The sequence below is a fragment of the Elephas maximus genome, chromosome 19 (assembly GCF_024166365.1).
Source record: "Elephas maximus indicus isolate mEleMax1 chromosome 19, mEleMax1 primary haplotype, whole genome shotgun sequence".
Classification (NCBI taxonomy): Eukaryota; Metazoa; Chordata; class Mammalia; order Proboscidea; family Elephantidae; genus Elephas; species Elephas maximus.
In genome coordinates, this window is record NC_064837.1 from 53,362,161 (window position 1) to 53,388,205 (window position 26,045).

At 37.4% G+C, this 26,045-nt stretch overlaps 1 protein-coding gene across 1 annotated transcript in view; it reads left to right on the forward strand.

The window, feature by feature from the left end:
* EFCAB3 (EF-hand calcium binding domain 3) overlaps nucleotides 1–26,045 on the forward strand; it is a 573,675-nt gene that overhangs the window by 176,137 nt on the left and 371,493 nt on the right. Inside the window, exons 37-44 of the mRNA XM_049861611.1 lie at nucleotides 3,319–3,381; nucleotides 5,425–5,478; nucleotides 6,758–6,862; nucleotides 7,687–7,740; nucleotides 8,609–8,713; nucleotides 15,371–15,475; nucleotides 16,210–16,263; nucleotides 17,404–17,508. Of these exons, the coding sequence (XP_049717568.1) occupies nucleotides 3,319–3,381; nucleotides 5,425–5,478; nucleotides 6,758–6,862; nucleotides 7,687–7,740; nucleotides 8,609–8,713; nucleotides 15,371–15,475; nucleotides 16,210–16,263; nucleotides 17,404–17,508 (645 nt within the window). The remainder of the gene's footprint in view (nucleotides 1–3,318; nucleotides 3,382–5,424; nucleotides 5,479–6,757; nucleotides 6,863–7,686; nucleotides 7,741–8,608; nucleotides 8,714–15,370; nucleotides 15,476–16,209; nucleotides 16,264–17,403; nucleotides 17,509–26,045) is intronic.

Below are 26,045 nucleotides of genomic sequence, written 5' to 3' on the forward strand. Positions count from 1 at the left end.
TCATAATATTCTCTTGGAAACCCTGGTGGCATAGTGGTTAAGTGCTATGGCTGCTAACCCAAGGGTTGGCAGTTTGAATCCGCCAGGTGCTCCTTGGAAACTCTGTGGGGCAGTTCTACTCTGTCCTATTCTCTTATCTTTTTTGTGTCTGTATGATTTTTTGTGATTACTCTCTTTTATTTCTGAGATTGGTAATTTCTATTCTTACAGTTTTCCTTGACCAATCTCTTTTGAACTTCATCAGTTTTGTTGATCTCAAAGAACCAACTTTTGGCTTTGATAATTTTCTCTGATTTATATTTTATTGATTTCTGCTCTTACCTTTATTAATTTTGGTTTACTCTGCTTTTCTTTTTTAGCTTAAAGTGAAATCTTACGTCACTGATTTTAGATCTCTCTTCTAATATAAACATGTAATCCTATAAATTTCTTGCTGAGCACTGGTTTAATTGCATCCCATAAATGTCGATATGTTTTGTTTTCATTATCATTTAGTTTGAGATATGTTCTAAAATCCCTTGTTATTCATTTTTTAACCCATGGACTATTTGGAAGTGCGTTGTTTAACTTCCAAATATTTGGGGTTCTCCTAGTTAGTTTATTGCTACATGTAATTTAATTCCCTTATAGCCAGAGAACATGTGCTGTGCAATTTCAGTTCTTTTCAATTTATTGGTACTTGTTTTATGGTCCAGCATATGGTCTACTTTGGTGAATGTATTATGTATTATACATATTATATATATATGTATTATGAGTGTATTATGTACACTATTCTAGTATTTTGTAGTTGAAGAGTATAGCATTTTATATCAATTAAGTGAAGGCAGTTGATTGTTCAGATCATCTCTGTACAGACTTTTTTTAACCTCATAAAACTTAATTATTATTGTTTTAGGTCATCGTTTGCTTACATTTACTTATTTACTTGCATTTTTAAATTTTATTTTATTCTGCTTTAAGTGAAAGTTTACAGTGCAGATAAGTTTCTCATTAAAAAACTTATACACAATTGTTTTGTGACATTGGTTGCAATCCCTGCAGTGGGTCAGCACTCCCCCCATTTCCCTTTCCACCCTGGATCCCCATATTCATTCATCCAGTTTTCCTGTTCCTTCCTGCCTTCTTGCCTTTGCTTTTGGGCAGGTGTTGCCCATTTGGTCTTGTATGCTTGATTGAACTAAGAAGCACATTACTCACTTGTGTTATTGTTTGTTTTCTAGTCCTGTCTAATCTTTGGCTGAAAGGTAGACTTCAGTAGTTCTGAGTTAGCAGGGTGTCTGGAGTCCATAGTCTTGATGGTTCCTCCATTCTCTGTCAGACCAGCAATTCTGGTCTTTTTTTATGAATTTGAAATTTGTTTTACATTTTTCTCCTACTCTGTCTGGAACCCTCTTTTGTGACCCCTGTCAGAGTGGTTGGTGGTGGTAGCCGGGCACCATCTAGTTCTTCTGGGCTCAGGCTGGTGGAGGCTGTGGTTCATATGGGCCATAAGTCTTTTGGACTGATATTTTCCTTGTGTCCTTGGTTTTTTTTATTCCCTTTTGCTCTGGACAGCATAGGACTAATAGATGTATCTTAGATGGCTACTCTCAAGCTTTTAAGACCCCAGACACTACTCACCAAAGTAAGATGTAGAACATTTTCTTTATGAATCGTTGTGCCAGTTGACATGGATGTGCCCCGAGTCCATGGTCTCTAGCTCTTAGCCCCAGTAACTTGCTCCCTCAAGGTGTTTGGATATATCTAGGAAGCTTCTATGACTTTGCCTTGGTCAAGTTGTACTAACTTCCCCTATACTGTGTGTTGTCTTTTCCTTCACCAAAGTTAACTTGTCTACTATCTAGGTAATGATTTCCCCTCCCCATCCCTTGCCTCCATTGTAACCATCAAAGATTGTTCCTTTTTTGTGTGTAAACCCTTTCTTGGTTCTTTATAATAGTGGTCTCATACAACATTTGTCCGTTTGTGATTAATTTATTTCACTCAGCATAATGCCCTCCAGATTCATCCATGTTGTGAGATGTTTCACAGATTCATCATTATTCCTTAGCATTGTGTAGTATTCCATTGTGTTCATGTATTATAATTTGTTTATCCATTCATCTGTTGATGGGTACTTAGGTTGTTTCCCTGTTTTTGCTATTATGAATAATGCTGCAGTGAACATGGGTGTGCATATGTCTATTCATGTGACAGCTCCTACTTCTCTAGGATATATTGCTAGGAGTAGGATTGCTGGACCATCTGGTATTTCTATTTCTAGCTTCTAAGGAGGTGCAATGTTGTTTTCCATAATGGTTGTACCATTTTATATTCTCACCAGCAGTGCATAAGAGTTCCAGTCTCCCTGCAGCTTCTCCAACATTTGTTATTTTCCGTTTTTTTGATTTGTGCCAGTAATGTCGGGTGAAATGGTGTCTCATTGTAGTTTTGATTTGCATTTCTCTAATGGCTAATGATCATGAGCATTTCCTCATGTGTCTGTTAGCCACCTGAATGTCTTTTTTGGTGAGGCGTTTATTCATACCCTTTGCCTATTTTTTAATTAGATTATTTGTCTTTTCGTCATTCAGGTGTTGAAGTATTCTATAGATTTTAGAGGTTAAACCGTTGTCGGTTATGTCATAGCAAAAAAATTTTTTCCCAGTCTTTAAGTTCTCTTTTTGCTTTTTTGGTGAAGTCTTTTGATGAGCATAGTGTTTAATTTTTAGGATGTACTGACTTTTTTGTAGTTATTCCATCATTTGCTGAGAGAGAAGTGCTAAAACTTCCAGTTATGATTATTGTATTTTCTAGTTCTCCATTTAATTTTGTCTTTTTTGTTTTATGTTATTTAGCCTCTGCTATTAGGTTTTTATTAGGTGCATGTACATTTATGATTGTTATGTCTTCCTGATGAATTAACTAGCAGAGAATACTGAATTTATCATTGCAGAAAAAAAAAATCACTTTTTCCTCAGGGTGCATTCTCTACTCTATAGCTACTTAACACTTTATTTGCCACATATTAAATATTGCTCCCTTTTAGCCTCTTCCAATAGCAATGAGTAACTTCATGTCCATTATCATATGGATTATATACTAGGTTAAATGTTCCTCTGCTTTATGGTCATATCTCCTGTTAGATGATCAAAGGAACACATTTCTGTTTCTGTTAGAATCACTTACAGTGTACATTTCAGTATATGTAAAAAAGCCTCTTTTTTCCACGTTGAGATTGAATATGACATAATGATATAAGTAGTATTTTTCATGAATGCAAATCATTAGTATTTTCCATTCTTATTGTTTTTGTCATTTCTATTTTTTCCCTAGGAGATAGGGTTGATGTCAGCAACTTAGACACTTTTCTAGGAAACATGAGGATGGAGATACCAGGTAAACAATTGAGTGAGATTCCAAAGGACTTGTCACTTGAAGATGAAATATACATAGATATGGCTCACAAGGTTCTGCATTCTGAGAAGCCCTTTTATCAATGAAAATTTCTTAGATACGAAATTCATATAGAGGGAACCATTCTTAATAGAGTGGAAGTACTATATCTCCTGTCAGCAATCATCTGTTTAGAGAGTAGAATTCCTTTAAGTTAAAAACTGTAACCACAAGAACAGTGAACATTGAAACATTGCTGAAATCATTAGTAGTGCCAGAAACAATGGAGAAGATAAAAAGGAGTAATAAAAGGAAAAGGAATTCAGAGAAATGCAAAGGAAATACATCATGGAAAATGATGAATTAATAAAAATACCTTCAATGCCATGCTTTGGGTTGTCCTTCTTTAGAATAAATTTACAGAACAAATTTCATTTGAGGAGTTCAGGGAAGCCAAGGTTATGTATTGGCTATTTAGTACTTGAGCTGTGAACTTATATTTATAGGCATACTTTGGCAGCCCTTCCTCTGTATCATTGACTCAGCTAGCGTTGTTGAGCTCCCACTGTGTTCTATGGATTGTGCTAGATACTGAGAATATAGAAATTAACATGACAGGATTTTGGTCCTGCAGATTATAATCTAGTAGAAAGGCAGAGTGACCCTGTAATGCCCTTGCCAGGTGACCAGAGGACAGAATGGAAGCTCCAAGTTTTGGAGCAAGTTAGAAGACCTCTGAGAACTGTCCCTGGCTCCTAACACACCACCATATACAAAGTTTCATAGGTCAAGGAAGGCCTAGCACCCAACATTCTATAACTTTCCTTCCTTTTTTTAAGCACTAGTCTGTGCTTTGTGAATGGAATTAAAACGTTAACAAAGATCAGCTTCTCTGAAGAAAAGCATTCCTATAGAACAAAGATAGCTATGTTTCACTGCCGTTATACAACTCAAGGGAGGAAAAGAAAATATTTACAAAATGGAAGGGTTTTTTTTTTTTTCTCCCTTCTTTTCTTTCTTTTTACAATGCTCAAGGACCATTTAGAATTTTCAACCTTATAAACCTTTCTTTATTTTGATGATTTGTTTGCCTTGTACTTTCTCTTTATTTTTACATAAAAATACTTTTTGCATTCATTGTATAATAAAAATTATTATATATTTAAACATTCTTTATTTCATGGTATAATAAACATTCGTCCATGATGCAAAGATCATTGAGGAATTTTTAAAGAGGACCCTGAGATGATCAAATTTATGCTTTAGAATGATCACTTACTCTGGTATAGCAGTATGGGAAGTGAATTGGAAATGGTTAGACTGTAGGCAGTCTTGAATGAGGGCTGGGGAGGAAAGGACAGAGAATAGAAGAAATCTTCCCTTTTTCTTTACCCCTGTGTAATAAAATGGAAATTATTCCCTTCTTGGGAGATTTGAGGACAGAGAAAAATGTTTTGCTCCAAACAATTCCCATTGTTCATTGGATACGTGGGTCTGTAGCTTAGAAGAGCATTCTGTGCTGAGACTTAGATTCCAAGTGTTGCAAACATTTGAGTTAGCTCTTACACTAGACTTAGTGTTGTTTATGAAAATGTGTTCACTATATAGTGACCTGAGCCCTAGTGGCACAGTGATTAAGAGCTATGGCTGCTAACCAAAAGGTTGGCAGTTCGAATCCACCAGCCACTCTTTGGAAACCCCATGGGGCAATTCTACTCTGTCCTATAGGGTTGTTACAGCCGGAATTGACTCGATGGCAGCAGATTTGGTTTTTGGTTTTATATAGTGGTCAGGGAATTCATCATGCTTGTGAACATATATTTATTGAATATCTAATATGTATATTAAAAACTGGTTGCCAACAAGTTGATTCAGACTCATGGGACCCCATGTGTGCATACTGCACACATAATTGTCCACTTTCATTTCATTTGGAAGGGCTGTCATGCAAAATTCTGAAACAAATTTTAACTTTTAGACTTTTTATACAATATTTTAACCATTCATATTGTTCATGAATTACTATATATTTTCCTTTTATTATAGATGAGAGAAAAATAAGTCAGAGGAAGCTGGTAGACACAGTGGAAGCTCTTAAAGGTAGAATGAAAAGGCAATACGACTGTTATCCTTTTGTTTTGATCCTTGTTCTGTTTCCTGGTGATTAGATTGTGAATCTTGTCCACCTCCTATAAATAGTTTTTTTTTGTTTCCTTAGATATCTATCAGTTAGCATACCTTGAGAGCCCTGGTGGTGCAGTGGTTTAAGTGCTCAGCTGCTGACTGAAAAGTCAGTGGTTGGAACCCACAAGTAGCTCCAGAAAGGACCTGGAGATCTGCTCCTGTAAAGATTACAGCCTGGGAAACCCTGTGGGGCAGCTCTACTCTGTCATACAGGGTCTCTGTGAATCGGAATCAACTTCACAGCCCACAACAACAATATACCATGATAAAACTATTTTTTGGTTTGTAAAGAAGCTCCAATCTTGATGGAAGTGGCAAATCAACCTTTGGGTTTACCCAGCAAAAAGTGAAGAAGTGAACTCAGGATTTTATCAGCAACAGATAGCTTTCTAGGTAGTCTGGACAACAAAAATAATCCTCATTTATTGGTCTGAAGTATAAGTATTAGATTGCTTGCCTTAACGTTAGAATTCATTCAGTCATTAACATTCATTGAGTTCTTACTATACTAGGCATTTCTGTAGGTATAGGACATACGGTGGTAAATCAGACATTGTCCCTGCCTTCACGGAGCTTACATTTCCTTAGTAGGTGAGGGAGAAATTAATAAATCAAAAATGAGATAATTTTAGAAAGCAATAAGTGGTAAGAAAGAAAAAGAAGTAACACCAGAGAGTGGCTTTGGGAAGGCTATTTTAGATAGGATGGTTAGGGAAGGTATGATAAAGGAGGTGAAGTTAGAGCTGAGGTTTAGACTTAGCCTCCTTATAGAACTTGGAGCTGAATAGGCTTTTCTTCACAATAAAAACAGTTGCCTTCGAGTTGACACTGACTCATGGTGACCCCATGTGTGCATGGCAGAGTAGAACTGTGCTCCGTAAGGTTTTCAATGGTTAATTTTTCAAAAGTGGATCACCAGGCCTTTATTCTGAGGTGCTTGCAAATGAACTTGAACCTCCAACCTTTCAGTTATCAGCTGAGCATGTTAACAGTTTGCACCACTCAAGGATTCCTTTCTTCAATGTAAGCCTAATTAAATAAGTTCACTTTTAATTCTAATATTAAACTTTATTGCCATTTGCATAAATTTTATTTGGACTTCATGATTGACATAGTAACGATCATATACAGACAATAGTTGTTTTCATGTTGTAGAGTCATAATATTTTTTTCATGGTTCTTTCTCTTTCCTAAGAGGGAAAGGTTGACGTCAATAACCTTGATATTATTCTGGAGAACATTGGAGTGAAGCTCTCTGATAAGGAATTTGAAGAACTGTCACGCAATCTGCCAGTTGATTGTGAGCATTATAGATACCACTGTTTTTTTTCCCAAGGGGAATTTGGGATTGTGGGTTTATGATTTCATATTCCCAAAACTCTATTCCTTTAATCTCCTGAAGACAATTGATACATATATTAAGAGAACCCAGCCCCAAAGTAAGCCATTCCAGTTTCCTGTACTGAGCACCACCTTCATAACATTTGGGAATATTCCATAGTTATTGAACTAAAGTGTGGTGGTCACGGTCAGTTTTAAGGATATTGGTGCAAGTGATTGTGCTGCTTTTAAATTCTGCTTCAGCAGCCTGGCCTGTTTGGTTGAATGGAGCAAGTGCTAATGTGGGATTTAGTCAGGTATAGTTTTCTATCTCATACTAACTTTGTGACTTTCAGTAAGTTTTTTTTAGCTTTTCTGCACCTCCATTTCTTTGTTTTTTTAAAAAAATAGTTATAATGACTTCTCAGAAGTTTAGAAATAGTATATGGAAGCATCCATCACAGTACATGGTTTGGTAGACACTCACTAAATTTAGTTTTCTGTCCTTCTCTGACTGAAAGAGAGTAGATTAGTGATGCCAGAATATCACATCAAACCACGGGTTTGGAGGAGAATACTTTTAAGTCTTTAAAAATTTTGTTGTCATGCTGTAAATAGTTTAACATTTTAGTGCTTTAACCAAAAGAGCATGTGTTCTTATGGTGTGGGAGGGATGATAGAAATACAGTTGTAGTGAAAATCATGGGAAATTGTTAACTGTTTATGCTCCGTTTCACAAGTCAGAATTCTATATTGTGTTTTTGAATCTCATGTGGCCTCTGTGATTTGTGCCTTGTCTTACAGATGATGGGAGAGTTGAAGTGAATAAATTGATGAATGTAGCTAAAGCTGTTACAGGTAGGAAGTTGAGGATAAAGCTGAGATAGTAATGCTTTTTAAAATATATTTTTGCAACAGTATTTTGAATTATGTAATCATTACTTTGTTACTCCTGCCACTTTATTAACTGATGAAATATTTTTGTTCTAATGAACTACATTTTGAAAACACAGAATTTCAGTATTTTCAAAACAAAACTATACTGCTGGTTCTTGATAGAAATCCTCCACTCTCCAGGGGTTTTACCAATATTATGCTTTACTTTGCCACACTTTAGAAATATAAAACCTAACTCAGAATAATAAAAATAGCAATGGCTACTATTTATTGGACACTTTACAGGTACCAGGCACTGTGTTAAGGACTTTGTATATATTAATTCCTTTATTACTATCACAATTATGATGTGGATACTATTGTAATCTTTGTTTTATAGATGAGGAATCAGAGTCTTAGAGGGTAAATATCTGGATAAAATTTTTTTTTCTTTCAGATTTTATCTACATATTTGTAGACAATCAACCTCATAATTCAAGGAGAAAATAATAACGATACTACCTGTTGGTAGAATCATTTAAATTAGCAATATGTAATATCAATTCAATGAACAGTTATGAAACTACATGCTGTATTGATCTACTGTGGAACTGTACGAGGATTATCAGAACAGGACTCTGTTTTAAACTGTGATTAATTGGCTGTGTCTTATATCTTTGTTCTCACCTGTAGGGTCTCTATGAGTCAGAATCAACTCGATGGCAGTACGTTTGGTTTATAGTTGAATTAGAGTGGCACTTTATATTAGCAAGAGTGGTATTTTGCTTATGTTGAAATTGTTAAATAATTCCTAAAAATCTTTCTCATCTCTTTTCCTAACTTTTCAAAGGGAAGAAAATTGATTCCAGTGATGTTCAAAGTATTCTGGGGAACATGGCAATTAAACTCACAAATAAAGAAAGCTTGCAGCTGCTGAAAACTTTGTCAGTGGATGGTAAGTATTTCCTCTCAAGGGAGCTTTGTTTTGAGGTTTGTGTGTGATAATTTCTAGATGATGAAAGATAGGTAAAAAGATATATCCCCATCTCTGTTTCTCTTCCCAGTTTCACTTTCATAAACCATAAATTGGACTTTTTCCTTCCTCTTCTTATCAAGTGGGATATGAAAAGGACAAGGAAAGAACTTCCCTTATGTCATCCATGGGCTTCTCAATCCTGTAGTTTACAATAAAACTAAATGTCAGACTTGCAAGTTTTGCTTTGTAAAAGCTTCTTTTAAAAATTAAAAATATTTCTCCCCTTGGAGGCAATGTAGATTCTATGACTGAATGGGGAAAGGTCTCATGGAAGAAAAGAAATATGAAAAGAAAAATATATTAATACAATTAAAAATATTATACCTCTACGTATATTTCTTCATGACAGGCTGCCACTAACAACTGGTTCAAGGGAGTAAAGATTTTCCTAGTGTCCATAGTTTTATGGAGATAAATATTCCTAGTATATAAGACAAATTAGAAAGATGTTTTTCTTTGTGAAATTTTTACTGTTTTATGAATTCCATTTCTCTTTCTCTGTGAGTTGAGTTTTGTCTTATCTTTAGCTAATGGGAAGGGGTATCAGAATGAAATTTTAGCAGGCTTGAAGACTTTCAAAAGATAGATAAGGAATTAACAAATTACTCTCAATTTATCTCCTGTTATTTTATTTCCTAATTACTTGATAAGGAATCCCACTATTCCTCGACATATAGATTAAATAGGATTTTAAATCATTTTGTTTTGGCAGAATGTCTTTTTTGTTGTTGTTGTTTATTTATGTTGGTCATATTGATATGAATTTTAATAAGCTTTCCTAGAGAAGAGAGAGAATTTGTTATTGTAGTTGTGAAATGTACAATAAAGAGTAACCATTCAGTGACTGTGGTAAGCATAGGCAATGAATCTAGCTTGGATTAAAAAAAGAAACCCAACCCTACTTTTGCTTACAGGTACTTATAAAAATGTGTCAGGCACCTGTTCTCTTAGTCAGGGTTCTCTGGATAAAGAGAACTGGTAAGACATGAATATACGGCAACAGGCTAGATGTTCTTCCAGGCTTATGTTCTAAAATCTGTAGGTTGGGCAATGGGAAGAGTAAAGAGTGAAGAGTGAGAGAGTGCTGGCAAGATGTCTATTTATAGTCTGGAGGCAGAACATACCCTGGGGTACCCCGCTTTTTGCTTATAATGCCTTCAACTGAGTGGTTGAGGTCCACCCACACTGTGAAAGGTACTCTGCTTTATTTAGGGCCGACTGATGTAATTACTTCATGACAGCAACTAGACAAGTGTTTGACCAAACAACTGGGCATCAGGTTCTAGCCAAATTGACACAAAATGAACCATCATACCTGCTATGTGCCTGGTGGAGTTCTAGATCCTTTCACTTTATCCTCACAGCAGCTCTGTGTGATAGGTAGGATCATCTTTATTTCATACAAGATAAAACTTGGAATCAAACAGGTTGTTTACCCATGTACCAGTAGCTAATAAATTGTAGAGAAGAGAATTCAAATCCATGTGTTCCTACTCCAACTAGAGTAATTTTTTTATTTCACCAGAACTGCCTATTTTTTCTTTTAAGAAATTTTTTTTGTAGTAAAATGTAACATAAATTTTCCATTATAACCATTTTTAAGTGTATAATTCAGTGGCATTAATTACATTCACCGTGTTGTAAGACCATCACCACTATTTCCAAAAGTTTTTCATCACCCCAAAAAGAAACTCTGTATCCATTAAGCAATAATTCCCTATTCCTTCCTTTCCACAGCCCCTGGTACCCTCTAATCTACTTTCTGTCTCTATAGATTTACCTATTCTAGATAGTTCATGTAGGGGGAATCTTAAAGTATTTGTCCTTTTGTGTCTGGTTTATTTCACTTAGCATGATGTTTTCAAGCAGAACTGCCTATTTTTATTCTAAGAATAATACACTAGAAAGTAATTTTGTTCCCTTTGCAAATTTATAGTGTGTATGTTTATTTCCAAAAAAAAAAAAAAAAGTTTAAGGGAAGTGAGCCTAATTCTACCCATATTGAGTCTCTGTGTAAACTGAAGAACAGATTTGACGCATTGAACACTAGTGACCGAAGACCAGACGAGTTGTGCAAGGACATCAAGGACATCATACATGAAGAAAGCAAGAGGTCATTGAAAAGACAGGAAAGAAAGAAAAGACCACGACGGATGTCAGAGGAAACTCTCGAATGTCGAGCAGCTAAAGCAAAAGGAAGAATTGATGAATAAAAGAACTGAACAGAAGATTTCAAAGGGCGTCTTGAGAAGACAAAGTAAAGTATTATAACGACACGTGCAAAGAGCTGGAGATGAAAAACCAAAAGGGAAGAACACGCTCGGCGTTTCTCAAGTTGAAAGAACTGAAGAAAAAATTCAAGCCTCAAGTTGCAACAGTGAAGGATTCCATGGGGAAAATATTAAATGACTCAGGAAGCGTCAAAAGAAGGTGGAAGGAATACACAGAGTCATTATACCATTTCAAGAGGTGGCATATGATCAGGAACCGATGGTACTGAAGGAAGAAGTCCAAGCTGCTCTGAAGGCATTAGCAAAAAACAAGGCTCCAGGAATTGATGGAATATCAATTGAGATGTTTTAACAAACAGATGTAGTGCTGGGGGTGCTCACTCATGTATGCCTAGAAATATGGAAGAAAGCTTCCTGGCCAACTGACTGGAAGAGATCCATATTTATGCCTATTACCAAGAAAGGTGATCCAACTGAATGTGGAAATTATAGAACAATATCATTAATACCACATGCAAGTAAAATTTTGCTGAAGATCATTCAAAAACAGCTGCAGCAGTATATTGACAGGGAACTGCCAGAAATTCAGGCCGGTTTCAGAAGAGGACGTGGAACCAGGGATATATCATTGCTGATGTCAGATGGATTCTGGCTGAAAGCAGAGAATACCAGAAGGATGTTTACCTGTGTTTTATTGACTATGCAAAGGCATTCGACTGTGTGGATCATAACAAATTATGGATACCATTGTGAAGAATGGGAATTCCAGAACACTTAATTGTGCTCATGAAGAACCTTTACATAGATTAAGAGGCAGTTGTTCGTACAGAACTAGGGAATACTGATTGGTTTAAAGTCAGGAAAGGTGTGAGTCAGGGTTGTATTCTTTCACCATACCTATTCAATCTGTACGCTGAGCAAATAATCCGAGAAGCTGGACTATATGAAGAAGAATGGGGCATCAGGATTAGAGGAAGACTCATTAACAACCTGCGTTATGCAGATGACACAACCTTGCTTGCTGAAAGTGAAGAGGATTTGAAGCACTTACTAATGAAGATCAAAGACCACAGCCTTCAGTTTGGATTGCACCTCAACATAAAGAAAACAAAAATCCCCACAACTGAACCACTGAGCAACATCATGATAAATGGAGAAAAGATTGAAGTTGTCAAGGATTTCATTTTACTTGGATCCACAATCAACAGCCATGGAAGCAGCAGTCAAGAAATCAAAAGACGCATTGCATTGGGTAAATCTGCTGCAAAGGATCTCTTCAAAGTTTTGAAGAGCAAAGATGTCACCTTAAAGACTAAGGTGCGCCTGACTCAAGCCATGGTATTTTCGATCACATCATATGCATGGGAAAGCTGGACAGTGAATAAGAAAGACCGAAGAAGAATCAATGCCTTCGAATTGTGTTGGTGAAGAATATTGAATATACCATGGACTGCCAAAAGAACGAACAAATCTCTCTTGGAAGAAGTACAACCAGAATGCTCCTTAGAAGCAAGGGTGGTGAGGCTGTGTCTTACATACTTTGGACATGTTGTTAGGAGGGATCAGTCCCTGGAGAAGGACATCATGCTTGGTAGAGTACAGGTTCAGCGGAAAAGAGGAAGACCCTCAATAAGGTGGATTAACACAGTGGCTGCAACAATGAGCTCAAGCATAACGATTGTAAGGATGGCTCAGGACCAGGCAGTGTTTCGTTCTGTTGTGCATATAGGGTTGCTATGAGTCAGAACAGGCTTGACGGCACCTAACAACAACAACAACATGTAAACTTAAACAGGTTTCAGGGTTCTTGAGTGTACCCACCTCTCCCTCCCCCCAAAAGGAGGGAAGGCTTATAATGCATAAGCAAAATAAGTGGAACATTTTGGTATTATTAGGGATTTTTATATTTTCTTTCCTAAGGAGAGAAGGTAGATATCAGATACTTGGACAGTGTACTAGGAAACATGGAGATTAACCTCACCAAAAAAACCTGACAAGAAACCTTCCAGTTGATAGTGACTCATTTTAGATATAAAAAGTTCTTTAAGAAGAGCTTGGTTTTGAGAGTCTGTGTATGGGTATATCTGAAACCAGATTACTTTTGTGATAATAAAAACCTGGCAAAATCTCAGAAAAAAAATCCAGTCCTACACTAAGAACATTTTTGAATCTACACAGAATATAAAGCATTTGACTAGAGTGCTTCCAAGACCATCTCTCATATCTGTGTATGTTCAGGAAACAGAATAAAAAGACAGAAAAGAAAGAGTGAAATAAAATCAATGTGTATCCTTTGCACATTTCCCACTTATTCCTTCACTCTCAGCCCCACAATACTACTTCTCTACGGACTTCAGCAACTTGCTCTTTGCCAAATGCGTTCTATGTTATTCAGCCTGTTTCTTTTTGGAGCTCTCTGCTGTCTTTGATATTGATGATGATTCTGACCCTATAAAAACTCTGTTCTGTTGGCTTCTTCTGTGTTGTTCCACCCTCCTAGGTCTTCTCATTTCTTTCTGATTTTCGTTGTACGTATTCTGTCTGGTTTATCTCATCAACATGGTTTTGCCTATCTTACATGCCGATGACTTTCAAATCTGTATCTCAATTCAGACCTCACTCCTGGACTTCAGTAGGTATAAAACAAACAAGAAAACCAAACCCAGTGCCGTTGAGTCGATTCCGACTCATAGCGACCCTATAGGACAGAGTAGAACTGCCCCATAGAGTTTCCAAGGAGCGCCTGGCAGATTCGAACTGCCAGCCTTTTGGTTAGCAGCTATAGCACTTAACCACTACGCCACCAGGGTTTCAGTTGGTATATCCAAGTATAAGTTAGACATTAATATTTGGGTATATTACAGGAGGCATCTTTTTTCTCCACATATTTAAAACTGAATTAATTATTTCCCTGCCTAAACAGTCTCTTAGTCCTCTATTTTGTTTTATTTCTGCTTCCACTATCCATTTAGTCACCTAAACTAAACATATGAGGTTCATTCATGATTCCTCTGTTTCCTGTCACCCACCACATGTACAATTACTTTACAAACGAAACCATACAATCTGTATTCTATTATGTTTGACTTCTTTCACTCAACATCATGTTATATGTTATCCTCTGAGATTTGTCCATATTGTTGCGTGTAGAAATAGTTCACTAATTTTCATTGCTGTGTATTATAAAGACGTGACATTTTACGTATTTAAAATACATATAATGCCTACTAAACTATAATCAAGTAGAAGTCTTTGGGGAACCTCTTTTGATATGTGGAGTAATTTCTAATTAATTCATTGTAACCTGAATTAATTCATTGCTGTGAAATATTCCATTGTGAAGATGTACCATAGCGTATTTATTCATGCTACCATCAAAGTGAAAACCCTGGTGGCATAGTGGTTAAGAGCTACAGCTACTAACCAAAAGGTTGGCAGTCCAAATCCACCAGGCACTCCTCGAAACCTTATGGGGCAGCTCTGGTTTGTCCTGTAGGGTCACTATGAGTTGGAATTGACTCAACAGCAACGGGTTTGGGTTTTTTTTGGTTTACCATCAAAGTATATTTCTAGGTTGGGGTGGTTACAAACAATACTTCTATGAATGGTCTTTCCCATGCCTTTGTACAAACATGTGGATATATACCTAGAAATGAAATTTCTCTGTTATAAGATAGGATACTTTATTAGATGTTATCAGTCAGTTTTCCAAAGTAGCTGTTAACATTTTACATTCCAACTGTGTATGAGAGTTCTAGCTGCTTCACATCCTTGCTAACACTTGGTAGTATCTTTTATGATTTTCCTTGTCATTAATTCTTCCCCCCATTCTCATATATATTTCCATAATTAGTTATAATACATACACATATTTATATTTTATGGAATAATCTGTTTTATTTTTAAAATATATTCTTGATATCTTAGTTTTATTTCAATTTTGGCTGTGGAAATAATAAAATCTAGGCCTAGATAGCAAAATTTGAGAAAAGAACTGACCGTTAAGGAGGCTAGTAAAATCGTGAAATACAGTGACCAAACTGAATTCACTTAATTATATCAAATATTTGTATTAAAAACTGTTAGATTTGCTGTTTCACTGCTGTAATCATCCTGAGTGGTTTCTCAACTCTCTTTCAACATATATGTGTTATATGGGCTTATTTTCAAGAAGGGATTTAAACAAATAGATTAATTTTAGTCCATTAATGGCCGCCTTTAAACACTTAAATGTCCTTAGGCTCTTTTATTTATGATGGAATTGATAGCTATGATGCCTAGGAATTAATATGTATATAATATTTTGGCTTTAATTTCAACTTCCTCATGTCTTTCCCTTTTGTAGGGTTGAAAGTTGATGTTCATGACCTTGACACTGTCCTTGGAAACATGGCAAGCAAACTCACAACTGAGGAACTTAATGATCTAATTCCAAATCTACCAGTTGATGGTGAGTGATATATATATTTTGTTCTCAGGAGAATGAATATGGGAAGTTGAATTAAGAGATGAACTGAAATGAGCAGAAAGTAACAAGAAAAATATGATAATTATGTACAGTAATAAAGAGCTGTTAATGCTGTAAATGTGGAGTAATAATTAGTCATCAGCCATTCTGAAATGAACATAGTGGTTGAAAAGAATGTGGGAAGGTATATTAATTAGCAAAAGATGTGAGATGAGCGTTGTGGTCTTCACTTGTTTTCCCATTGCTGCCTGTACAAGTTTTGTGTCTCCAAAGTGAGAGTGCCCAGAGAAACATGTACAGCATGAATTGTCCTGTAGTGTTTGAGTAATACAGAATCACAAATTTCTTTTTTTTTAATCCCATCTTGCTAACAGAAGTGCAGGATGAATCTCAGGAAGCCAGAAATTATAACAAATTGAAAAAAATCAAAACCAAATCTGTTGCTGTTGAGTTGATTCTGACTCATAGCAACCCTATAGAACAGAGTAGAGCTGCCCCGTAGGGTTTCCAAGGAGCAGCTGGTGGATTCGAACTGCTGACCTTTTGGTTAGCAGCTGAGCTCTTAACTGCTGTACCACCAGGGCTCCAAATTGAAAAGGTACTCAAATAAGAGTAGAAATAACGGACTTTGCCAGGAGTTTGTTTCACAGTACAGAGACTTTATGTTTTTATTCTAAAACTGTATCATTTTCTGAATCCTGATTCTTTTGTTATAGCTAATGGGAAGGTTGATGTCAGTGTCTTAATGGATAGAGTAAAAGCTGTTACAGGTGAGTAAGATGCTACTATATATCTAAGAACCTAATTCTGTCTACTAAACTATCATTTAGTGCTGTTTTCAAATCACGCTTGTATGGGCTTTTAAAATCCACTGTATTCCCACTAGTTGTTGTTGTTAGGTGCTGTCAAGTTGGTTCCGATTCATAGCGACCCACTATGTACAACAAAACAAAACACTGCCCAGTCCTGCGCCATCCTCATAACGGTTGTTACGCTTGCACCCATTGTTGCAGCCACTGGGTCAATCCATCTTGTCGAGGATTTTCCTCTTTTTCGCTGACCCTCTACTTCACCAAGCACGATGTTCTTCTCCAGGGACTGATCCCTCCTGATAACACGCCCAAAGTACGTCTCACTATCCTTGATTCTAAGGAGCATTCTGGCTGTACTTCTTCCGAGACAGATTTGTTTGTTCTTCTGGCAGTCCATGGTATATTCAATATTCTTCGCCAATACCATAATTCAAAAGACGTCAGTTCTTTGGTTTTCCTTATTCATTGTCCAGCTTTCACATACATATGAGGTGATTGAAAAAACCATGGCTTGGGTCAGGCACACCTTAGTCCTTGAAGTGACCTCTTTGCTTTTTAACACTTTAAAGAGGTCTTTTGCAGCAGATTTGAACAAATTATTTCTGTATAAATGCCTAGAGTCAGATATTGGACTGTTGACATTCTTAATAATAAAACTTCATTGTGCTTTTGTTTCCAACATCATTATTGGGAATCTTTGCCAATAATTAATATATTTTTCTCCTGTGGTGGAAAAGCTAATTTTTAGTTCAGCACAATAAATGGTGAAGGAAAGTTTTGGTAAAGTTAGATGTGATCTCAAAGTAAAACAAGTACCAGCTGATAAAAATTATTTGGATTTGCAATTTATATCATCTTAATTTACTATAAATTGTATATTCATAATGTATGCTCTGTTGCCTTACCCATCATTTAGAAATTATACTAGAGCTAAGTTGAAAGTTTTTTTCCTGAAGACCCAGTGTTCTGTTTGGTAGGTCAGGTCTCTGCTCATCTGACAGTTAGGTGTAATGTGGCATAAATTACTTTTTTAAATTATTGTATGGAATCATGATATTCACAGTATTCCTGAAAGTTGCCATTTCTTTTGGCTTGAAGAAGGAGAGGTTGATGTCAGTGACTTGGAAAAAGTTCTGGGAAACATGAGGATAGAACTAACGGATAAGAAACACTGGGAGTTGATGAACAACCTGCCAGTTGATGGTGGGCATCTCAAAGACAGTGTACTTATTACATGTCCTGTCCCTTCAAAGGATCTTATTATATGCTTATTTAATAATTTTAAACATATAAACATAATTATAAGAGCTTCTGTACCAATCCCCTTTCCTTTCTAAGCCAAAAGAAATATTATCCCAAACAACTTTGAGAAGAAATTACCGTTTCACCTTAAGAAGAAATCCCAATTGTGTCATCTCATTTTTAGTCTGGGAATTGGTTGACTCTTTAGTCAGAAATCCTGCTGCCACAGATGAGAAATGTTGGCCATTATTATTGAATCCACTGAGAATTCCAAAGTTTAAATTGAGAATTAAGGGGGAAAGAAAGGTATGGAAAAGTATTATAATGGATGGAAATGAGAAATTATAAAGACATAGAGGAGAAGATGCTTCAGCATGCTGGAGCCCTAGCGATAACTGCCTTAGGTGCCAATGAATGAAAAGAGTAACCTCATTAAGAACTTTTTCCATTTCATGTTTTTTTCTAAATTATTGAGAATAGATTTGTAACTTGTAGGGAAAGATAAAGTCTGACTTTGTGAAATCATGGCTTTTGTACTGCCTTAAAGAATCTTCACATCGCTTCAGGGAGACTTGATTTGTATCTTTCTTAACAACCGATGGAAAGATCTGTCAGAATAGGCTGATGGATGGTCAATGGCATGAAGGCCTTTAAAAATGTGTGAAAGACATAGACAGTAAGTTTTGATCAGTAAGTTTTGATGCCTGCCACCCTCAAATATTCTGAGGGCATATTTATGCTTCTTTTATCTATACTTTTGTAAATAATTTCCTGTGTTATATCTCAGGGGACAAGTTTCATAATTTATTGAAATCTCTAACAAAGAAGAAAATAAGCTGAGGCTAGTCCAAAGAGTGGTTAGGGAACAAAAAGTTAGTGGTTCCTAAAAAAATTTACTCAGAAAAAAGTTTCCCTGGAAGTGGAATCCACAAAAACATCATACTGATTGGATAGAAGTATTAAACCTGTGATCCCCAGGGCTATATTTTCCTCAGCAGTTAACCAGTACCCTTTAAAACTTTCTGCAGTATGGACTGGTCAAGGGAAGAAGTTTTATTCTAACTTTATTGCTGCACATCTTCTAAACATTTGAACAGAATTTATTTGACCATGGTCTTTGTGCTAATAAAACTGATAGTCATATAAGCATTAATAGGTTTAGTCACATTTAAGAATCACTAAATTGTGGTTATTCCTCTCAATTTTTTTAAATTAATTTTTATTAAGCTTCAAGTGAACATTTACCATTCCAATCAGTCTGTCACATGTAAGTTTACATACATCTTACTCCCTTCTCCCACTTGCTCTCCCCCTATTGAGTCAGCCCTTTCAGTCTCTCGTTTCGTGCCAGTTTTGCCATCTTCCCTCTCTCTCTATCTTCCCATCCCCCCTCCAGTCAAGAGTTGCCAATACACTCTACAGTGTCCACCTGTTTTAATTAGCTCACTCTTCATCAGCATCTCTCTCCCCCCCGCTGACCAGTCCTTTTCATGCCTGATGAGTTGTCTTCGGGGATGGTTCCTGTCCTGTGCCATCAGAAGTTCTGGGGAGCATTGTCTCTGGGATTCCTCTAGTCGCAGTCATACCATTAGGTATGGTCTTTTTATGAGAATTTGGGGTCTGTATCCCATTGGTCTCCTGCTCCCTCAGGAGTTGTCTGTTGTGCTCCCTGACAGGGCAGACATCGACTGTGGCCGGGCACCAACTAGTTCTTCTGGTCTCAGGATAATGTAGGTCTCTGGTTCATGTGGCCCTTTCTGTCTCTTGGGTTCTTAGTTGTCGTGTGACCTTGGTGTTCTTCCTTTGCCTTTGCTCCAGGTGGGTTGAGACCAATTGATGCATCTTAGATGGCCGCTTGTTAGCATTTAGGACCCCAGATGCCACATTTCAAAGTGGGATGCAGAATGTTTTCATAATAGAATTATTTTGCCAATTGACTTAGAAGTCCCCTCAAACCATGTTCCCCAGACCCCAGCCCCTGCTCCGCTGACCTTTGGAGCTTTCATTTTATCCCGGAAACCTCTTTGCTTTTAGTCCAGTCCAATTAGGCTGACCTTCCTTGTATTGAGTGTTGTCTTTCCCTTCACCCAAAGCAGTTCTTATCAATAAAAAACTCTCTCCCTCCCTCCCTCCCTCCCCCCCCCCTTTGTAACCACAAAAGTATGTGTTCTTCTCCGTTTTTTCTACTTCTCAAGATCTTATAATAGTGGTCTTATACAATATTTGTCCTTTTGCCTCTGACTCATTTCGCTCAGCATAATGCCTTCCAGATTCCTCCATGTTATGAAATGTTTCAGAGATTCGTCACTGTTCTTTATCGATGCGTAGTATTCCATTGTGTGAATATACCACAATTTATTTACCCATTCATCCGTTGATGGACATCTTGGTTGCTTCCAGCTTTTTGCTATTGTAAACAGAGCTGCAATAAACATGGGTGTGCATATATCTGTTTGTGTGAAGGCTCTTGTATCTCTAGGGTATATTCCGAGGAGTGGGATTTCTGGGTTGTATGGTAGTTCTATTTCTAACTGTTTAAGATAATGCCAGATGGATTTCCAAAGTGGTTGTACCATTTTACAATCTCACCAGCAGTGTATGAGAGTTCCAATCTCTCCTCAGCCTCTCCAACATTTATTATTTTGTGTTTTTTGGATTAATGCCAGTCTAGTTTTTTTTTTAGTTGGTGTGAGATGGAATCTTATCATAGTTTTAATTTGCATTTCTCTAATGGTTAATGATCGAGAGCATTTTCTCATGTATCTGTTGGCTGCCTGAATATCTTCTTTAGTGAAATGTGTGTTCATATCCTTTGCCCACTTCTTGATTGGGTTGTTTGTCTTTTTGTGGTTGAGTTTTGACAGAATCATGTAGATTTTAGAGATCAGGCGCTGGTCTGAGATGTCATAGCTGAATATTCTTTCCCAGTCTGTAGGTGGTCTTTTTACTCTTTTGGTGAAGTCTTTAGATGAGCATAGGTGTTTGATTTTTAGGAGCTCCCAGTTATCTGGTTTCTCTTCATCATTTTTGGTAATGTTTTGTATTCTGTTTATGCCCTGTATTAGGGCTCCTAACATTGTCCCTATTTTTTCTTCCATGGTCTTTATCGTTTTAGTCTTTATGTTTAGGTCTTTGATCCACTTGGAGTTAGTTTTTGTGCATGGTGTGAGGTATGGGTCCTGTTTCATTCTTTTGCAAATGGATATCGAGTTATGCCAGCACCATTTGTTAAAAAGACTATCATTTCCCCAATTGACTGACACTGGTCCTTTGTCAAATATCAGCTGCTCATATGTGCATGGATTTATATCTGGGTTCTCAATTCTGTTCCATTGGTCTATGTGCCTGTTGTTGTACCAGTACCAGGCTGTTTTGACTACTGTAGCTGTATAATAGGTTCTGAAATCAGGTAGAGTGAGGCCTCCCACTTTCTTCTTCTTTTTCAGTAATGCTTTGCTTATCCGGGGGTTCTTTCCCTTCCACATGAAATTAGTGATTTGTTTCTCTATCCCCTTAAAATATGACATTGGTATTTGGATTGGAAGGGCGTTATATGTATAGATGGCTTTTGGTAGAATAGACATTTTTACTATGTTAAGTCTTCCTATCCATGAGCAGGGTATGTTTTTCCACTTAAGTATGTCCTTTTGAATTTCTTGTAGCAGAGTTTTATAGTTTTCTTTGTATAGGTCTTTTACATCCTTGGTAAGATTTATTCCTAAGTATCTTATCTTCTTGGGGGCTACTGTGAATGGTATTGATTTGGTTATTTCCTCTTCGGTGTTCTTTTTGTTGATGTAGAGGAATCCAAGTGATTTTTGTATGTTTATTTTATAACCTGAGACTCTTCCAAACTCTTCTATTAGTTTCAGTAGTTTTCTGGAGGATTCCTTAGGGTTTTCCATGTATACGATCATGTCATCTGCAAATAGTGATAGCTTTACTTCCTCCTTGCCAATCTGGATACCCTTTATTTCTTTGTCTAGCCTAATTGCCCTGGCTAGGACTTCAAGTACGATGTTGAATAAGAGCGGTGATAAAGGGCATCCTTGTCTGGTTCCCGTTCTCAAGGGAAATGCTTTCAGGTTCTCTCCATTTAGAGTGATATTGGCTGTTGGCTTTGCATAGATGCCCTTTATTATGTTGAGGAATTTTCCTTCAATTCCTATTTTGGTAAGAGTTTTTATCATAAATGGGTGTTGAACTTTGTCAAATGCCTTTTCTGCATCTATTGATAAGATCATGTGGTTTTTATCTTTTGTTTTATTTATGTGATGGATTACATTAATGGTTTTTCTGCTATTAAACCAGCCTTGCATACCTGGTATAAATCCCACTTGATCAGGGTGAATTATTTTTTTGATGTGTTGTTGGATTCTATTGGCTAGAATTTTGTTGAGGATTTTTGCATCTATGTTCATGAGGGATATAGGTCTATAATTTTCTTTTTTTGTAATGTCTTTACCTGGTTTTGGTATCAGGGAGATGGTAGCTTCATAGAATGAGTTGGGTAGTATTCCGTCTTTTTCTATGCTTTGAAATACCTTCAGTAGTAGTGGTGTTAAGTCTTCTCTGAAGGTTTGGTAGTACTCTGCAGTGAAGCCGTCTGGGCCAGGACATTTTTTTGTTGGAAGTTTTTTGATTACCGTTTCAATCTCTTTTTTTGTTATGGGTCCATTTAGTTGTTCTACTTCTGAATGTGTTAGTTTAGGTAGGTAGTATTTTTCCAAGAATTTATCCATTTCTCCTAGGTTTTCAAATTTGTTAGAGTACTATTTTACGTAGTAATCTGAAATGATTCTTTTAATTTCATTTGGCTCTGTTGTGATGTGGTCCTTCTCGTTTCTTATTCGGGTTATTTGTTTCCTTTCCTGTTTTTCTTTAGTCAGTCTAGCCAATGGTTTATCAGTTCTGTTAATTTTTTCAAAGAACCAGCTTTTGGCTTTGTTAATTCTTTCAATTGTTTTTCTGTTCTCTGATTCATTTAGTTCAGCTCTAATTTTTATTATTTGTTTTCTTCTGGTGCCTGATGGGTTCTTTTGTTGCTCACTTTCTATATGTTCAAGTTGTCGGGACAGTTCTCTGATTTTGGCTCTTTCTTCTTTTTGTATGTGTGCATTTATCGATATAAATTGGCCTCTGAGCACTGCTTTTGCTGTGTCCCAGAGGTTTTGATAGGAAGTATTTTCATTCTTGTTGCTTTCTAAGAATTTCCTTATTCCCTCCTTGATGTCTTCTATAACCCAGTCTTTTTTCAGGAGGGTATTGTTCATTTTCCAAGTATTTGATTTCTTTTCCCTAGTTTTTCTGTTATTGATTTCTAGCTTCATTGCCTTGTGGTCTGAGAAGATGCTTTGTAATATTTCGATGTTTTGGATTCTGCAAAGATTTGTTTTATGACCTAATATGTGGTCTATTCTAGAGAATGTTCCATGTGCACTAGAAAAAAAAGTATATTTTGCAGCAGTTGGGTGGAGAGTTCTGTATAAGTCAATGAGGTCAAGTTGGTTGATTGTTGTAATTAGGTCTTCCGTGTCTCTATTGAGCTTCTTACTGGATGTCCTGTCCTTCTCCGAAAGTGGTGTGTTGAAGTCTCCTACTATAAATGTGGAGGTGTCTATCTCACTTTTCAATTCTGTTAAAATTTGATTTATGTATCTTGCAGCCCTGTCATTGGGTGCGTAAATATTTAATATGGTTATGTCATCCTGATCAATTGTCCCTTTTATCATTATATAGTGTCCTTCTTTATCCTTTGTGGCGGATTTAAGTCTAAAGTGTATTTTGTCAGAAATTAATATTGCTACTCCTCTTCTTTTTTGCTTATTATTTGCTTGATATATTTTTTCCATCCTTTGAGTTTTAGTTTGTTTGTGTCTCTAAGTCTAAGGTGTGTCTCTTGTAGGCAGCATATAGATGGATCGTGTTTCTTTATCCAGTCCGTGACTCTCTGTCTCTTTATTGGTGCATTTAGTCCATTTACATTAAGCGTAATTATAGATAAATAAGTTTTTAGTGCTGTCATTTTGATGACTTTTCATGTGTGTTGTTGGCCATTTCATTTTTCCACATACTTTTTTGTGCTGAGACTTTTTTCTTAGTAGATTGTGAGATCCTCATTTTCATAATGTTTAACTTTATGTTAGTTGAGTCGTTAACGTTTTTCTTGGCTTTTTTCTTGAGTTATGGAATTGATATTCCTTTTTGTGGTTACCTTATTATTTACCCCTATTTTTCTAAGTAGAAACCTAGCTTGTATCGTTCTATATTGCCTTGTATCACTCTCCATCTGGCAGTTCAATGCCTCCTATATTTAGTCCCTCTTTTTGATTACTGTGATCATTTATCTATTGATTTCCATGATTCCCTGTTATGTGTATTATTTTGTTTATTTATTTATTTTTTAGAATTAATCTTAATTTGTTTGTTTTTGTGCTTTCCCTACTTGAGTTGCGTTGATATCAGGACGTTCTGTTTTGTGACCTTGTATTGTGCTGGTACCTGATATTATTGGTCATCAGGCCAAACAATCCCCTTTAGCATTTCTTGCAGTCTTGGTTTAGTTTTTGCAAATTCTCTAAACTTGTGTTTATCTGTAAATATCTTAATTTCTCCTTCATATTTCAGAGAGAGTTTTGCTGGATATATGATCCTTGGTTGGCAGTTTTTCTCCTTCAGTGCTCTGTATACGTTGTCCCATTCCCTTCTTGCCTGCATGGTTTCTGCTGAGTAGTCTGAACTTATTCTTATTGATTCTCCCTTGAAGGAAACCTTTCTTTTCTCCCTGGCTGCTTTTAAAATTTTCTGTTTGTCTTTGGTTTTGGCAAGTTTGATGATAATATGTCTTGGTGTTTTTCTTTTTGGATCAATCTTAAATGGGGCTCGATGAGCATCTTGGATAGATATCCTTTCGTCTTTCATGATGTCAGGGAAGTTTTGTGTCAGGAGTTCTTCAACTATTTTCTCTGTGTTTTCTGTCCCCCCTCCCTGTTCTGGGACTCCAATCACTCGCAAGTTATCCTTCTTGATAGAGTCCCGCATGATTCTTAGGGTTTCTTCATTTTTTTTAATTCTTTTATCTGATTTTTTTCCAGCTATGTTGGTGTTGATTCCCTGGTCCTCCAGAAGTCCCAGTCTACATTCTAATTGCTCGAGTCTGCTCCTCTGACTTCCTATTGCGTTGTCTAATTCTGTAATTTTATTGTTAATCTTTTGGATTTCTACATGCTATCTCTCTATGGATTCTTGCAACTTATTAATTTTTCCACTATGTTCTTGAATAATCTTTTTGAATTCTTCAACAGTTTTATCAGTGTGTTCCTTGGCTTTTTCTGCAGTTAGCCTAATTTCATTTGTGATATCTTTAAGCATTCTGTAAATTAGTTTTTTATATTCTGTATCTGATAATTCCAGGATTGTGTCTTCATTTGGGAAAGATTTTGATTCTTTTGTTTGGGGGGTTGGAGAAGCTGTCATGGTCTGCTTCTTTATGTGGTTTGATATGGATTGTTGTCTCCGAGCCATCACTGGGAAACTAGTTTTTCCAGGTAATCAGCTAAAAAAAAAATGCAGTCAAATCCCTATCTGAATTCTCCCTCTGGCTCAGGGTATTCGGATGTTAATGGAGCCACCTGGGGAGGGTGGGGGAGGGATCAGAGAGCTAGGAGTGTAGCACCTCAGAATATAGAGCTGATCCCCATGCTCACGCCCCGCCTGCTCCCGCTAAAATCCCAGGGGGACGGCTCCCCGGCTGGGACGCTGCTGTCCCCTCTCCGAGACCTGTCACTTCCTCCCGGGGACTTCTCCCTCCGGTGCGCCGCACCGCTCGTGGGAACTGGGTGGGCGTCTCCCGCAGGAACGGCTGGGCCCGCCCCTGGGGTCTATTCAGGGGAATATAACTGGTCCCCGCACTCACGCCCCACCCGCGCGCCCCAAAATCCCAGCAGGACGGCTCCCCGGCTGGGACGCTGCTCTCCCCGCTCCAAGACCAGTCACTTCCTCCCGGGGACTTCTCCCTCCGGTGCGCCGCTCCGCACGCGCGAACTGGGTGGGCGTCCCCTGCACGAACATCTGGGCCCCCCCCGGGGTCGCTTTAGGGAAATATAGCTGATCCCCATGCTCGCGCCACACCCGCTTCCCGCGAAACTCCTGGCGGGACGGCTCCCTGGCTGGGACGCTGCTCTCCCTGCTCCAAGATCAGTCACTGCCTCCCGGGTGCTTCTCCCACCGGCTGCGCCGCCACGCCGCCCGCTCCAACCGGCTAGACTCCCTCCCGGGATGAGTTCGGGGGGTAGGGCTGGGCCCCTTGTCTGTGCCGTCTGCCCCCCTGGGCTCTGCCCCAGATCAGGCTCTGAAGGTCACCTGCCTGGTACGCTGGCTCCTAGTTCTGCAAACGATCGCTGTCTGCCCGTATTTGTTCGTTCTCCGTCTCTAAGTCTGTGTTTGTTGTTCAGAGTTAGTAGATTGTTATGTATGTGATCAATTCACTTGTTTTTCTG